This window comes from Phacochoerus africanus, chromosome 8 (genome assembly GCF_016906955.1).
Source record: "Phacochoerus africanus isolate WHEZ1 chromosome 8, ROS_Pafr_v1, whole genome shotgun sequence".
In the NCBI taxonomy this organism is placed as follows: Eukaryota; Metazoa; Chordata; class Mammalia; order Artiodactyla; family Suidae; genus Phacochoerus; species Phacochoerus africanus.
The window spans coordinates 17,398,424-17,415,676 of record NC_062551.1 but is presented as its reverse complement, the minus strand read 5'-3'; the positions used below and the strand labels follow the sequence as shown (position 1 = coordinate 17,415,676).

General features: G+C 42.4%; 1 protein-coding gene and 1 pseudogene across 1 annotated transcript in view; one reads left to right on the top strand and one right to left on the bottom strand.

Moving 5' to 3' along the window:
• LOC125132742 (cytochrome b5 type B) overlaps positions 1-17,253 on the top strand; it is a 39,549-nt gene that overhangs the window by 11,516 nt on the left and 10,780 nt on the right. Inside the window, exons 2-3 of the mRNA XM_047790396.1 lie at positions 9,801-9,929; positions 10,874-10,900. Coding sequence (XP_047646352.1) covers positions 9,801-9,929; positions 10,874-10,900 — 156 coding nt within the window. The remainder of the gene's footprint in view (positions 1-9,800; positions 9,930-10,873; positions 10,901-17,253) is intronic.
• On the bottom strand, positions 5,217-7,354 carry LOC125132150 (ER membrane protein complex subunit 3-like; annotated as a pseudogene).

Sequence of the window (17,253 nt, the reverse complement as noted above, 5' to 3'; positions counted from 1 at the left end):
TATATTTCTTTGTATATTCCGTATAAATCCTTGATTAGATATATGACTTGCAAGTATTTTCTCCCATTCTGTGGGTTGTCTTTTCACTTTCCTGATAATATCCTTTGAACTATGAACGTTTTTGTGTTTGTTTTCTTGGGGTTTTTTTTTTGCCACACTTTGTGTGATCATTGGCCTGGATCAAACCCATGCCACAGCAGCAACCCAGGCTGCTGCAGTTACAATACCAGGTTCTTAACCCACTGCAACACAAGGGAACTTCCAAAAGTTTTATATTTTAATGGAGTAAATCCTTCCTTATCTGCAATTACTTTAAATGTATATGAATTAAATTCTCTAATCAAAAGACAGAAGAGTTCCCGTCGTGATGCAGTGGAAAAACGAATCCAACTAGGAACCATGAGGTTGCTGTTTTGATCCCTGCCCTTGCTTAGTGGGTTAAGGATCCAGTGTTGCCATGAGCTGTGGTGTAGGTCGCAGACGTGGCTCGGATCCTGCGTTGCTGTGGCTCTGGCGTAGGCCAGCACCTGTAGCTCTGACTTGACCCCTAGCCTGGAAACCTCCATGTGCCAAGGTTGTGGCCCTAAAAGACAAAGATGGGCAGAATGGATTAAAAGTACAAGATCTAACCATATGCCATCTACAAGAGGCTCACTTTAAAATCACAGATACTAACTAATAGGTTGAAAGTGAAAGAATGGAAACATAGTCCATGCAAATAGGAACAAAATGAAAGTAGAGGTGGATATGCTAATAATAGACGAAAGAGATAGTAAATCAAAAAGGGTTTTAATGGGCAGAGTTTTTGCTTTACAAGATGAAAAGAGCTCAAAAGATGGATAGTGCTGGTGGTTGCGCCATCTTACATACCCACCAAGAGGGCACAGGATTATAATATCTTCACATCTTCTTCACCAGGACTTGTTTTCTCTTTTGTTTGTGTGTTTGTTTTGGGGTTTTTTTGTTTTTCTCTTTCGACACGCTGTGTCATATGGCGTTCCAGGCTGGGGATCAAATCCAAGCCACAGTTGCAACCTGTGCTGCAGTTGTGGCAACACTAGATCCTTAACTCACTGTTCCATGTCAGGGATTGAACCTTTGTCTCTGAAACACTGCCGATCCTGTTGCGCCTCAGCAGGAACTCCTTTTTTTTAAATTTTTTATGATAGACATCCCAAAGATGGGGGATGTAAAGGCAAATTTATTTATTTATTTATTTATTTATTTATTTTGTCTTTTTGCTATTTCTTGGGCTGCTCCCACGGCATATGGAGGTTCCCAGGCTAGGGGTGGAATCGGAGCTGTAGCCACTGGCCTATGCCAGAGCCACAGCAACGCGGGATCCAAGCCGCGTCTGCGACCTACACCACAGCTCACGGCAATGCTGGATCGTTAACCCCCTGAGCAAGGGCAGGGACCGAACCCGAATCCTCATGGTTCCTAGTCGGATTCGTTAACCACTGCGCCACGATGGGAACTCCTGTAAACGCAAATTAAAAAAAAAAAAAAAAGCCTTTTTTTTTTTTTTAAAGGGCTGTACCTGCGGCATATGGAGATTCCCAGGCTAGGGATCGAGTCAGAGCTGTAACCTCGGGTCTACACCACAGCCACAGCAATGCAGGATCTGAGCCGCGTCTTCAACCTATACTGTAGCTCACTGCAATGCCAGACCCTTAACCCACTGAGTGAGGCCAGGTATGAGAATCTGCATCCTCATGGATAGAAGTGAGATTCGTTTCTGCTGAGCCACGACAGGAGCTCCCTCACTGTAGTTTTGGTTTGCATTTCCCCAGCATCTTGAGCATATCTTCGTAGGCTTATTGGCCATTTCTGTGTCCATCTTCAGAGAAATGTCTATTCAGCTCCTTTGCCCATTGTGTAATCAGATTATTTGTTGTTTTTGTTGTTGAATTTTAGGAGTTCTTTATATATTTTACATATTAACTCCTTATGATTTATGTATCTTTTGTCTTATTCTCTAGGTTGTCTTTTTCATTCTGCTGCTTGTGTCCTTTGATGTATAAAAGTTAAGTTTGATGTAGTCCCTTTTGTCAGTTTTTGCTTTTGTTGCCTTTGCTTTTGGTGTCACATCTAAGAATGTATCACCAAGTCCAGGGTCATAAGAGCTTTTCTCCTATATTTTTCTTCTGGGAATCTTACAGTTTTGGGTCTTACATCTAGATCTTTAATCCATTAAGAGTTAATTTTAGTGTATGATGTAAGGTAAGGGTCCATCTTCATTCTTTTGCATGTGGATATTCAGTTTTGCTGGTACTATTTGTTGAAGACTGTCCTTTCCCTATTGAGTGGTCCTGGCATGCTTGTCAAAGATTATTGGACTTTACATAGTATATGCCAAGGGTACTTGTGTCTGTGATATTTTGGAACTTATTTTCCCACTATTTATGTGGGAAACATTTAGCCATTTAGTGTCACTCTAGTAAGAGACCACATTTGGATAAGCACCATTTAGAACATTGTAATATCCTGGAACCCCCTCCTGGTACCCCTTCCCAATTATTGCTTCCTTCCTCATTCCCAGAAGTACCACCTGCTCTGGACTTTTAGCACTGTAGATTTATTTTGCCTCTTTTTGGACTTTTTACAAATGAGCGTCACAGTATGTATTGTTTTGTGTCTGGCATCTTTGGTTCTATGTATTATATTCTTTTGACTTGTGCATATTGCAGTGGCTCATTCTTTTTCATTGAGGATTAGGATTCCTTCGTATGATTATATTTCAATTTATTCGTATTCTCCTTATGGACTTTGGGTTGTTTCAAGTTTAGGGTCATCCAGTGTTGTCACTGCCATGGCTCTGGTTACTGTTGTGGCACGAGTTCAATCCCTGGCCCAGAAACTTTTGCATGCCCTGGAAGTGGCCCAAAAAATCAAGTTAAGTGTTATAATGAATAATGATGCTCTGATCACGTGTGTGTATATGTTTGTGTGTGTTTAAGTTAATATATCTGTACATATTTCTCGGATATGTACTTTGAGTTGATTTTTTTTTTTTTTGCCATGCCCATGGCACATGGAAATTCCTGGGCCAAGGATCAAATCCATGCCACATCAGTGACCCGAGCCGCTGCAGTGACAACGCTGGATCCTTAACATGCTGCACCGTAAAGGAAATCCTTGATTTCATGTTTAATTAAAATTTTTATTGAGATAATAATTCATATGAAGTTGTAAGAGAAGTAATAGATCCTCTGAACTTTTTTACCCATTGCCCTCTAGTAAAATTTTTTGTCTTTTTTTTTTTTGTCTTTTCTAGGGCCGCACCCACGTCTTATAGAGGTTCCCAGGCTAAGGGTCGAATTGGAGCTGTTGCTGCCGGCCTACACCAGAGCCACAACAATGTGGGATCCTTAACCCACTGAGCGAGGCCAGGGATTGAACCCACATCCTCATGGTTCCTAGTCAGATTTGTTAACGACTGTGCCATGATGGGAACTCTGCCCTCTAGTAAAATTTCGCACAGTGTAATACACTGTCACTATCAGAATGTTGACATTGATACAATCCACAGATCTTATGCTGACTTCCCCAGTTTTACTTACATAAAATTGATCTTAAAGAGAAAACAAGGGAGTTCCCGTCATGGTGCAGTGGTTAACGAATCTGACTAGGAACCATGAGGTTGCGGGTTCGATCCCTGCCCTTGCTCAGTGCATTAACGATCCGGCGTTGCCGTGAGCTCTGGTGTAGGTCACAGACGTGGCTCGGATCCTGCGTTGCTGTGGCTCTGGCACAGGCTGGCAGCTACAGCTCCAATTCGACTCCTAGCCTAGGAATCTCCATATGCTGCGGGAGTGGCCCAAGAAATGGCAAAAAGACAAAAATAAAATAAAATAAAATAAAGAGAAAACAGTGAGTTCCCGTCATGGCTCAGTGGTTGACAAGTCCAACTAGGAACCATGGGGTTGCGGATTCCATCCCAGGCCTGCCTCAGTGGGTTAGGGATCCGGTGTTGCCATGAGCTGTGGTGTAGGTTGCAGACGTGGCTTGGATCCAGGGGTGCTGTAGCTGTGGCATTGACCAGCGGCAATAGCTGCGATTCGACTCCTAGCATGGGAACCTCCATATGCTGTGGGTATGGCCCTAGAAAAGGCAAAAAAAAAAAAAGAGGAAAAAACGGGATGGCTTAATTTGTTGAGTCAAGAGTTATTTGTTTTTGATTATAATACTCAACAGGCAGAGTACATTTATCTCTTGGTATAGAAATGGTACCCTGCCACTTCCCGGGACATTTAATAAAGACAGAATGATTTCTGGGCATCAGTTATCTATGTATCTGTAAGCAGTTGCCCTCTCTTCCTTCTTATGACAATACATGAACTCAAATTTCCAGAATAACTGGGTTTTTAGTTCAACTGAATGGTTACATATGGTATGGAATAGTTGCTTTTTTGTTGTTGTTTTCCAGTGATTTGATATGTGTATTCTGAGCTCCAGTCAAGAATCTCCCCTTATTTAATCTATCTTTTTTCTTTTTTTTTCCCCTTGGCTGTGGCAAGAAGCAGCTTCTTATGGGAATCTCAGGTCCCAGATCAGGGTTTGAACCCAGGTTGCAGCAGTGCAGGTGCTGAATCCTAACCACTAGACCACCAGGGAACTCCCATTTTTAACCCATCTTTGATCATCCCAAAAGAACTTGAGAATCCATCAGTGTCTCAAGGTCATCAGTTCTCCCTGGACAGTACTGAGAGATATAGAAGTTTTGCTAAGTCTGTCCTGGCCTTCAGTATTCACTCTGAAAAAAAAAGTTTATTTGAATAAAGTTTTGATACCTTTGCTCTTTATGTCATTCTTTAGGGTCAAAATGAATGCTGGAGACTTATTTTGCTCATACATATAGTTTCTAAATTTTCAGTAATGAAGATTATTACTTGGTAAAGGAAGTTATAAAAATACTAGCACATAAATTAAATATAAAAATACAAGGTATTTGGAACCCAAGGAAACAGGAGTGTACTGTGGTCTAGAAGTCAGGCTAATTGCACATGATAATTAGTTATAATTGGCAATGTTTCTTCCAAAGATTGAATTTTGGCTAAGTTTTTATATATTGTCACTAGTTTGAGTTTTCCTCATTCTCTTCCTTTCATTTCTACAGTCACCAGAAGGAAGTTTTAAAAATACCTCTTTCCTTGTAAGTCACCTAGCACATAGTTCTCATTTCTTCTGGTTTCAAACATAGAAGAGCACCTGGCTCAAACAAGAATGATCCTTGTTGTACACCTACTGGTCCGTGCATTCTTCTGTTTACTCTGAGTCTCTAGCACAAACAGGTTACAAGGTGAAGGACTTACTCTGAGTTCCCGACAGTTAATCCCCAGCTGGCCTCCAAAAATAGAGGTCTGTAATTCATTTTCGAACTTTCCTTCAGAATGGAGATGTTTGGCCATGAGCTCTTCTTTTACATCGTCTGATGTCCGCCGGGGATCTGTTAGCTCCCAGACTTTTCAGTCTTCGTCTTTGTTGGTTTCCGTGGGAATGGCCGGGGCGACCCCAGGTGTCTGTACCTGCATCATTTCTGATTAGTCATTGGTGTCATCTTGGCCCAGCATCAGGGTGAATTGCCCTGAAGCTTAAATATGAAGAACTCACCAGGGTGTAGCTGTTGTGGGTAGTTGGATTCCTTGCTGTAGCTCAGGCTTAGGACAGGTCATTGGCAATCGGCCTTTGTGACAAAGTCTGGGAATGTCATGTTGATCCATCCAATAAGAATCGTAGTACGTTGGTGACGTTCCCTTTCACTATGTCGTGAGTGTAATGGACTCAGTCAGAGGAGAAGGTGGTACTGTTTTCCCTTTATTTAATTTTTATTTTTTGAAAAATCCATCCTCTGGGTTGTTAAAGTAATATTTCGTGTCAAGGACTGTTTGGGAGTACAATTTCTATTTTCCCTGAGGGCTGTGCTTTGAATTAGGACTTGACCGACTCAGATATTTGCTCCTGGGTGAGCTTCTTGTCACTCTGCAGTCAGATGGGACACTTCGTGGTGGATCGGCCTGTAATGAAGGTGATGATAAGAAGGGCTAGACTACCCTGAGGCTCACGTTGGAGGTCACAGCAGCTCCCGTAGTCCTCACTGAGAGCCAGACCAGCCAGGATCATGGGCTTCTCCCAGGGCTCTGGGACTTCTCTTCAGAGTCTCCTCAGGGTCTTCTCCTGCCCTACAGCCTGCATACTATCTTGGCTCTGGGCTGGCCTGGGCTCTGCTGCAGCCTCAGACTTAGTGCATGGCCTCAGGCTGGGCTGCTGTCTTATTGAAATATCTGAAGTTTATAGAGTCCTAAAATAGTAACCAAGAGTTCCTTGAAATATTTTTGCCTGCTCTAAACCATCTGTATTAAGACCACATTTTGGAGTGAGAGTAACCAAACCTAGGGGGTTTTTTGGTTTGGCCACCCTGATCCTCCTTGCCTCCCTGAAAATAAAGCAGGCTATAAAACTGTGTATACCCTATGCATTAATTTTTATGAATACACAATGAATGAATGAATGAATGAATACAAAATGAATGCATAGGGTATATACAGTTTTATCACCACCCAGTACATTAAATTCTAATCAACTATAGTTCTAAAACAGAAGTACATATAATTAGTTAACATTCTGGTGCTTAAAACTATTTTATAGGAAAAAATTATGCTATACTTTTTCTTGACTACTTAGAATTATTAATGTACTAGGTGGTGATAAAACTGTATATACCCTACAGTGGGGAAAAATCTATGTGTGTTCTAGAGTATTGCTTATTGATTTATTTGTGATGAGAGCAAATACTTTGCAGTTGGAGAAGGAGCTGTGTAGGAAGTCATAATCTCAGCCATTTTCTGGAATCTCTCAAACCACTAAGACACTTTGTGTCCTTAAATAGTTGGAATGTGTCATTAAGGAAAAAATATCTTCCATAATTGAGATACAGAGCAAAATGGGACACACTCTTTTATATATATATATATATATATATATATGTATTTTTTTTGTCTTTTAGGGCCACACTGGTGGCATATGGAGGTTCCCAGGCTAGGGGCCAATTGGAGCTGTAGCTGCTGGCCTATGCCAGATCCACAGCAACTCAGGATCCGAGCTGCATCTGAGACCTACACCACAGCAATGCCAGATCCTTAACCCACAGAGCGAGGCCAGGGATCGAACCCGCGTCCTCATGGATGCTAGCCAGGTTCGTTAACCACTGAGTCATAACTGGAACTCCTAGGACACACTTTTAAAACGAATAGCTTCCCAGGGCTGAGAGGGTTCAGATGTGACAACAGGTGAGTGATGGCCATCTTGCTCTTGCTTTAAAGCAGGGTGCTTCATGCTGGGATAGGAGACCCATCGCTAGGCGGAGACCTCTTAGGAAAGAAAAACAGAAGTTTCCTTAATCCTCAGGGGGCTCAGAGGCGAGTAACTGCCTGGGAAGTTAACCATTTGTGCTTCAGTTGAATTCATCTTTAAAATAGGAATGATAGGAGTTCCCGTGGTGGCGCAGTGGTTAACGAATCCGACTAGGAACCATGAGGTTGCGGGTTCGGTCCCTGCCCTTGCTCAGTGGGTTAACGATCCGGCGTTGCCGTGAGCTGTGGTGTAGGTTGCAGACATGGCTCGGATCCCACATTGCTGTGGCTCTGGCGTAGGCCAGCGGCTACAGCTCCGATTGGACCCCTAGCCTGGGAACCTCCATATGCCGCGGGAGCGGCCCAAAGAAATAGCAAAAAGACAAAAAATAAATAAATAAATAAATAAATAAAATAGGAATGATAGCGTTATTCCTGCTTAAAAGACTGTTATGAACAGTAACTACTTAGAAGCATTACTTGATATTTCAAAAATATAAATTTGGATAAATTTGGATAAAATATAAATTCTAAATTTTCTAGTTGTAAGTCAGTATGTTTTGAGTGTTTAAGTCAGGGACTGTGCAAAATGTAATTTTTTTAAAAGTTATTTTCTCAGAGTTCCCCTTGTGGCTCAGCAGTAATGAACCTGACTAGTATCCATGAGGATGCAGGTTTGATCCCTGGCTTTGATCAGTAGGTTAAGGATCCAGCATTGTCATGAGCTACGGTGTAGGTCAGAGAATCAGCTTGGATCTGGCATTGCTGTGGCTGTGGCTTAGGCCAGCAGCTGCAGCTCTGATTCAGCCCCTAGCCTGGGAACCTCCACGTGCTGTGGGTGTGGCCCTAAAGAGACAAAAAGAAATATTGTCTTGAGTAGAGTCATTCTGTAGTTGGTAAAATAATTTCAGAAGAATATACAGTGAAGAGTCTTACTCACACCCATCTCTTGGCTGCCAGGTTCTCTTCAGTGTTTCCAGAGGGATTTTTATGCATAGGCATACATATATGTTTCTGCCTTTTTTTTTGTCTTTTTGTCTTTTTGTCTTTTCTTGGACCGCACCCACGGCATATGGAGGTTCCCAGGCTAGGGGTTGAATCGGAGCTGTAGCCACCGGCCTATGCCAGAGCCACAGCAATGTGGGATCCGAGCCATGTCTGTGACCTACACCACAGCTCACGGCAACGCCAGATCCTTAACCCACTGAGCGAGGCCAGGGATCAAACCCACAACCTCATGGTTCCCAGTGGGATTCATTAACCACTGAGCCACGCCGGGAACTCTTGTATCTGCTTTTTAAAATCATACACACTTGCACATTATACAAAGTAACTTTCTCTTCTTGAGAACAAGGTGTTTCATATCCTGAGTTTATTTCATATACAAATAGTTAAGGTAGATACTCATATTGTTTCCATTTTACAAATAAGGAAACAAAGCCATCTCAGTTTCTTAATAACTCATCCAGGGTCATACAGCTTCTCTGTTACAGACAGATCTGCTTCCTAGGTCTAGATGCAGTTATTCAGATACTACTTATTTACTTAACTTTTTAAAGTTTGAAACCATTTCAGACATAGAGAGAGGTTGTGGGAATGGAATGAAGAATTCTGTATACCCTTCGCCCAGCATCTCCGTTAGGGCCTCCGTAGCTGTGTCAGTCGTGGTGGTGAAAGGAGTCACACGTTGCTCCCAGCTGTCATGTCTTTTTAGTTTCCTTCAGTCTGGAGCGGTTCTTCAGTCTTTCCTTGGCTTTCACGACCTTGATATTCTGGAGCTCACAGGCCCGTCATTTTGTAGAACATCTCTGTTTGCAGTTGTGCTGGGTTTCCTCACAGGTATACATACCCATATCACCCATTTTGGGCCAGAAGACACAGAAGTTGTGTTGTGTTCTCCCCATTGTTGTGTACAGTGTTAATTCATCCCATTGCTCCCATTAAAGAGAGAAAAGGGAAAAGGAAGAGGGGAGAGAGGAAAGTAGCTTACTTTAGTCTGCTTTTCTTTCTTTCATTCTTTCTTTCTTTCTTTCTTTCTTTCTTTCTTTCTTTCTTTCTTTCTTTCTTTCTTTCTTTCTTTCTTTCTTTCTTTCTTTCTTTCTTTCTTTCTTTCTTTCTTTCAGGGCCACACCCAAGGCCTATGGAAATTCCTGGGCTAGGGGTCAAATAGGAACTGCAGCTGCTGGCTTACACCACAGCCACAGCAACACCAGATCCCAAGCTGTGTCCGTAACCTGTGCCGCAGCTTGTGGCAATGCTGGATCCTTAACCTACTGAGTGAGGCCAGGGATCAAACCTGTGTCCTCATGGGTACTTGTCAGGTTCATTTCTACTGAGCCACAGTGGGAACTCCATACTAGTCATGTTCTTAATTTGCTGAGCCACAATGGGACCTCCTAATTTACTTTTTAGAGAGCCTTCTGTTCATTAAACATTTTTTCCTTGCAGCATCCTGGTGGAGAAGAGGTTCTGATGGAACAGGCTGGTAGAGATGCAACTGAAAGCTTTGAAGATGTAGGCCACTCCTCTGATGCCAGAGAAATGCTCAAGCAGTACTATATTGGTGATGTGCATCCGGTAAGAACCCACTGAGCTGGGAGTGTTTATAGAGAGGAAGCTGCCTAACAGCTGCAGAACATGGTGAGGCAGTGAATTATTAAAACTGAAATTCATTGGACCCAACCATGAAGCTAAAATTTCTCCCAAATCATCTAGCCTTACTATGCTAGATGATAGCATAGTAGACAGAAGCTTCTTGTTATAAATCAGCATATACAGTGTCTCTGAAAAACTAAGGGGAACTGATTTTGGAGGGTTTTTGATTGATTTTTGAAATACAGTTACTAAAACCTCTACCTAAAATATATGGACTTTTAGGAGTTCCCATCATGGCTTAGCGGAAACGAATCTGACTGGCAGCCATGAGGACGCAGGTTTGTTCCCTGGCCTCGTTCAGTGGGTTAAGGATCTGGCATTGCCATGAGCTGTAGTGTAGGTCACAGTCTTGGCTCGGATCCCGCACTGCTGTGGCTGTGGTATAGGCCAGCAGCTACAGCTCCCGTTTGACCCCCAGCCTGGGAACTTCCATATGCTGTGGGTGTGACCCTAAAAAGACAAAAAAAAAATTAATTAATTAAAATTAAATAAAATATGTGGGCTTTTGAAACAATACCTTTTTTTTAACCCCTGTATCCATAGCATGCAGAGGTTCCCAGGCCAGGGATCAAACACATGCCACAGTAGCAATCTGAGCTGCAGCAGTGATGACACCAGATCCTTAACCTGCTGAACCACACAGGAACACTCAAACCATCCGATTCTAACGAGGGACCCTGATAGGCTCAGAGTCAGGGATGTGGGGCTGAGGTGGGGGAGTGGGCAGTGCCCCTGGAGGCCCTGACAACTCCCAGAACATTGCTGTTACCCGAATGTAGTCTCATGTTCCAAAGCTAGAAATAAGCATATAGTAAGAGTTCATTTGGATATGTCTTAAAATATTATTTGTTTTCTTCTTTAAACAGAATGACCTTAAATCTGAAAGTGGCAAGGTAAGAAGTCCTCTGTTTCTCTAGTGTGTTTCAAGTGTTTATATTTCTGTTTACTCAAGTAGAGTTGCTTTTAAAAAAAATGTTTTAACAAGAGAAGTGTTTATTCTCCACTCCCCCCCCCAAACAAAAATCCTATTTTTCAGGAATTTGGACTCAGTACCATCGCAGAAAAAAAGAATAACTGAGTCTTGAACAGTAGGAACATTTTGTTCATGCTTCTCTTTGCTCTTTTAAAAAATTGAAACTCTAAAGCCATGCCCTGTGTTGTTTTGAAAGAAATTAGTTTATAGGTTCAGTTGCAGAAAAGTCTCTCTTATTCTTACATTAAATAGCGTAAGTGATAATAATGGCTTCTGTCTTGGAAAAAAAATTGGAAAGTCGATTTTGTCCTACAAGTCTTAGAGTGAGACTGAAGTAATGGGCTGGGACAGGCCTTTCTGTCCCTAGTCCCCAGTCTAGTCCTTTGAGTGAGGTGGCTCAGACAGGCCTGCACACCCTTCCCCTCCCCTCAGTGATACAGCAGAAACAAAATGTTAAATATTTGAAAACCTTAACGTGTGCTGCATAATGTACCAGGAAGAAAACACGAATGCCTTTTTGCTTCCCACAAGCTGGGGTGGTTCATCTCCCTGATTCCCTCCCTCTTTTCCTGAAGCTTCTCCTTCTCTAGTGCCCGGCCCTCTGTGTTAAAGGGGCCGCAGCTCAGTTCTACCCAGAACATCATGGAGGCGATGCTGTCTCCCCTTTTCCAGCCTCTTGCTTCCCTTTCCTCGCTGAGCTGGAAATACTGAGCATGTGTGACACAGCAGTTCGAGTTGGCGGAGACACAAGAATTCTTTCAACACAAGAGATTGCTTGACAGTGTCTGCCGTCTGTGGCCCTGCCACCCAGAGTGTGCCTGTAAATGAACTCTGCTGCGTTGCCGCACTCTGCGGCTCGGAACCGCTGGCTTGTTTGCGAAAGGGAGTGAAATGGTTCTTTAAACGCTTTGTGAGTGCTGTCGGTTTGTTTGTCCTCCCCTCCTAACACACGTGTACTAGCCATTCTTGAACCTACACTTGTGGAATTAAGGTAAAACTGGACCTGTGTAGTACATTGACCATGTCCAGAAACCATTGCTCTCAGAGGTCGACACTTGATTCAAGGGGTGTTCCCTTGCATACAAGAGCTGCGCCTTGTGTCCAGGAGCCATAAATAACCCTTTGTGCACAGCACTGTGAAAGTGCCCTTTATATTAAAGCAATAAAGACATTTATTTGAGGAGTTCCCGTTCATGGTGCAGTGGATACAAATCCGACTAGGAACCATGAGGTTACAGGTTTGATCCCTGGCCTCGCTCAGTGGGTTAAGGATCCCGTGTTGCCGTGAGCTGTGGTGTAGGTCTCGGGCATGGCTTGGATCTGGCATTGCTGTGACTCTGGCATAGGCCAGCAGCAACAGCTCCAATTCGACCCCTAGCCTGGGAATCTCCATATGCCACGGGTACGACCCTAAAAGGACAAAAGACAACAACAACAACAAAAAAGACATTTATTTGAAATTATAATATCTAGAAGTCTGCAAATTGCTGCTTGTTGCTGGTTTTCTTCTTTGGTAGTATAGTATGTAGTTAGGACTATTCTTAGGAATAGAGAGCAGTGTTTCTCAAGTTCTGTTCTTGGTACCACCTGTATTGCCATCCCTTGGCATGTTTTCTGAAATGTATATTTCCCGGGTTTCCACCACTGCTGATTCCTGAGCTCTGGAGTTGGGAAGTAGGAATTTGCATTGAAAGAAACCCAGGTAAGCCAGGCACCAGAGGTTTTGCTGGATAACATGCCCATCTGTTCATTTGAAACCTTTGGGAACTTTAGTTCTCTTCTGTGGAAAGCACTGTCTGCCTTCTGTAGGCTCAAAAATGCACTAGAGGTGTCGCAGATAATGCAAACCGATGAGCCTTGGACTTTAAGAGAGGTGGAAAAGGAACCACTTTCAGCTGGTGAGATTTGGTGAACTTCTGTGATCATTTAGAAGTTCCCAAAGGTAGTTTGGCCCCTGCCTGGCTTAACCAGTGATTAAAAGCCATGTTTTCAAGGCTCTATTTGCCTTGTGTCTGCTGTACCGAAAGGAGAGTCCACATGAAATAGAGTCTGAGTGTTGAATGTTTGTGGTCACACTGCCATACTTGAGGCACGTCAGCCCAGGAAAACCTTCGGGAACATTTTCAAGACCATCTACATAAGTTATCATAGAACCGTGCCATGGTCCAACCTGACTTTAGTTCCAGGAAGACTTTTTTTTTTGCTTTTTAGGACCCCACCCACGGCATGTGGAAGTTCCCAGGCTGCAGCCTACACCACAAATCACGGCAACACCAGATCCTCAGCCAGGCCAGGGCTCGAACTTGCATCCTCACGTATACTAGTCAGATGTGTTTTCTTATTTTTTTTACATTCACCATCAAGTAAATGTAAAGTTCATTTCATTAACACTTTCCTGCCCTTTGGTTAAGGGTTTCAGAACCTCTGTGAAGAAGTGATTTGTTTGTTTATGCCTAATTAAGAGATGTCTTCTGCCTTGTGGGGCAGTTTCCCTTCTTTATCTCTCCCCCTCTCTCCTTCCTTCCACCGCTCCATATCTCTTCCCTGCCTGAAACTACTTCCCTGCCCTCGCAAAAAAAAAAAAAAAAAAGTTTTTTAAAAATGCGTAAAACATGCTAGTCTGGATTATAAATCAGGAGTTGTCCTCCAGTATACTGCCTTTGCTGGGACTCGGGTAAATTATTGATGCTCCCCTTTGCTTTCACATTCAACTGATAACACCTGAGGTTCAAGACCCTGAAACGTTCTCATACTAAAACTTTGAAAGCTTAGAAGCTACCAGTCTGGCAACAGATGTTTTTCTTAGCTGCTTCCATCAAAGATAACTAACTAGAATTAGAAAGCTGGCTGTCTGTGCATCTCTTCCTGGTTGGATTAGTCTTCTTTCTGAGAGCCATCAGGCATACTTGAGTTAACATTTTCTGGTCTGCTTTGAGTTATGGAAACTCACCTTAGAAACTGTTTTTTTTTTGTGCTAGTTTGCCTGCCTGTTGGCCCAAATGTACTAAGTAACCTAGACACATTCGTGATCCATGAAGTCTCTCTTGATTATGCGTCTACTTCTTGGTTCACATTTTTTTATCACTCATTCGAGAGATAAGGTACATACAAATGCTAATGTGACCAAAAGAATGGCACCATTCCATTCACTTATTCAATAGATACTACCTAGGTGACAGGTCAGCTCTTCACTAGTTAAATCTCATGACAGTGAATAGACCCAATAACCTGACCATTTTGCTCCTTTTTTTTTTTTTTTTTGGCCACCCCACAGCATGTGGAATCCCAAGCCAGGGATCAATCCAAGCTGCAGTTGTGACCTAAGCCACAGTTGCAGCAATGCTGCATCCTTAACCCACTGTGCTGTGCCAAGAATCTAACCTGTGTCCCAGTGCTCTCAAGATGCTTCTGATCCCATTGTGCCACAGAGGGAACTCCTCCACTTAAATTTTTTGAATGGGTAGTTTATGGTGCACGTGGTTAAACAATCATATGGCACAGGAGTTCCTTGGTGGCTCAGCAGGTTAAGGATCCAATGTTGTCACTTGTGGCTCTGGTTCCGCCCCTGGTCCCAGAACTTCTGCATGCTGTGGGTGCACCCCCCCAAAAAAAAATTTCAAAAAGTACAACATAGTTTCCTATAGAAATGACTTCTGTCATCAGCTCTGTCTCCCAGTTGTCCTTCCCAGTTAGCCAGCTACTATTTTCTTCTTTACTCTTCCAACGAGAGTCTATGCATACATAAATACAGATGGATGGCGAGACCAACAATCCATACAATAAATACAGTTGATGGCGAGACCAACAATCCATCCCTATAACAATCTGCTTTTTAGGGCCGTACCTGCAGCATATGGAGATTCCCAGGCCAGGGGTGGAATTGGAGCTACAGCTGCTGGCCTACGCCACAGCCACAGCAATGCCAAGTCAGTTATGTCTGTGACCTATACCACAGCTCATGGCAACGCCGGATCCTTCGCCCACTGAGTGAGGCCAGGGATTGAACCTGCATCCTTATGGACTCTCGTCGGGTTCATTGACTGCTGAGCCACAAAGGGAACTACCCTTTAAAAATCTTACATGTACTGTTCTGCACCTTGCTTCTTTTAACTAAAAATTTTCCTAGTATCGATTATTCCTTATCACTTCATAAGATTGTCCTCATTCTTTACATAGATACTTAATATTTTCTATAAACAAAAGCTTTGATGAGGTGACATTTGCTATAACAGGATTTGATCTAGTTTTTTTGTTTTGTTTTGTTTTTAAGCAACTAAGATTTTCTCCGTTGGAGTTCCTGTGGTGGCTCAGTGGAAGCAAACCCAACTAGTATCCCCGAGGATGTGGGTTCGATCCCAGGCCTTGTTCAGTGGGTTAAGGATCTGGCGTTTTCGAGAGCTCTGGTGTAGGTCGCAGACGAGGCTTGGCCGGCATTGCTGTGGCTGTGGTGCATACAGGAGATTGCAACTTCAACCCCTAGCCTGGGAACTTCTATATGCCCTGGGTGTGGCCCTAAAAAGCAAAAAAATAAAGTCAGATAAATTTTTTTTCTCCCAAGTGCTACAAACTTTTGTCGTGCATATAGTTTTCCGTTACACATACATAAAGTATACGTACATAACATTCAGTTTATCTTCTCTTTTATGGGAGAGAAACTAAAAAGAATACACGCTTTATAATTATGTAATGCAGTTAGTTGTTTGCCGCATACTAAAAGTTTCCTTTTAAGAATTGTTAAATATTCCTGTCATATCTACAACCTGATTTAATGTTCGGAATGAGTATGCGTGTGTCCTTTAGATGAGTGATGATCGCTATTCACCAAAGGATTTTGTTTGGTTGTTTCATTGTTCCGTGGTTTTATCTAACATTTGGATTTTGTAACATAGTCTTTTGAAATAAAACAGGATGTAATGGCAAGATCACTCTTGAAAGACAAAATACCCTTTCTTGGGGAATCTCAAGGATTAATGTCCCTTCTTGTAATGCTTTATTCAGAAATGATGTGTAGTTTTGCAAAACAAGATGTCAAAAGGACAAGGTAACATCCTTTTCAAATCAGCCGTCCAATGTCACAACAAGGTTTTCACTTCTTAGGTCCCGGTAGAAATTATTCTGAGGTTTTTTTGTTTCGTTTTTTTTGTTTTTTTTTTTCCCTTTTAGGGCCACACCCTCAGCATATGGAAGTTCCCAGGCTAGGGGTCGAACCGGAGCTGCAGCTGCCGGCTACGCCACAGCCAGAGCAGGGCCAGATCTAAAGCTGCACCTGCAGACTGTGCCACAGCTTGTGGCAACGCTGGATCTTTAAGCCACTGAGTGAGGCCAGGGATCGAACCTGCATGCTCGTGAATACTAGTCAGTTTCTTAACCCACTGAACCGCCGTAGGATCTCCTGAGTGTTTTAATTTTTTTTTTTCTTCAGTGATGTCTTATGTATCTTATCAGAATGGGTTCTAGTTGTATAGAAATTGATTTTAGTGATTGTTTTTTATCTTCGAACTTTGCTCTTATCTACAGGGAAATATTTGTTTACATGACTGGGCTGACTCTAAGGATTTATGCTTTACAAGACAGTAGTAGTTAAATTGTATTCTCTTCTAGAAAGAAATTTTAGTACCTTGGAGCTTCATGAGAAAGCTATCTTCGAGATCCATACTACATGGCCAGATAGTCGGGACTATAAAATACTGAAATCATGGTTTTTAAAAAATCAAACATTTCAGGTTGGACAATGAACCTAATACTAAAATTCAGTGATAGCTAATGCTCTAAAAATCCATTGTCTTATGGGGAAAAAATCCTTTGCAGTAGTGTTTGAAGCCCAAAGTTCCCAAGGTGCTTTTCATAAGTTACTGGCCTCATAGAAATCAAACTATTCTAAATAAAAAGGTGCAAAAGGTGCCGGACAACCAATACTCCTTAAATTTGCTGAAGGTGTCCTCTGGCTTAAAATTCACTTCTTCCAATTTTAAATGCTTAGAATTCTCTTGGAATGGCAGACATCCAATTTAGGATTTAAAACGTAAGCTTCTTAGATACTTTAGATTTCTCTTTTATTTAAACCCCTGAAGGTCTAAATCTAAACTATGTAGGCCAAAGATACATTTACAAGGCCCTGCGTATTTATTTGAATACATCATAACCATAATTTTGGCACATTTGTTCCTTCGTTTATGTTCTGGTGACAAGTACACCATTCCTTAAGCATACCTTCTCCTCCCATGGTTTTTTCATAAACAGAGTTCATAGTGAAATCACTGTGTATGACCCTCA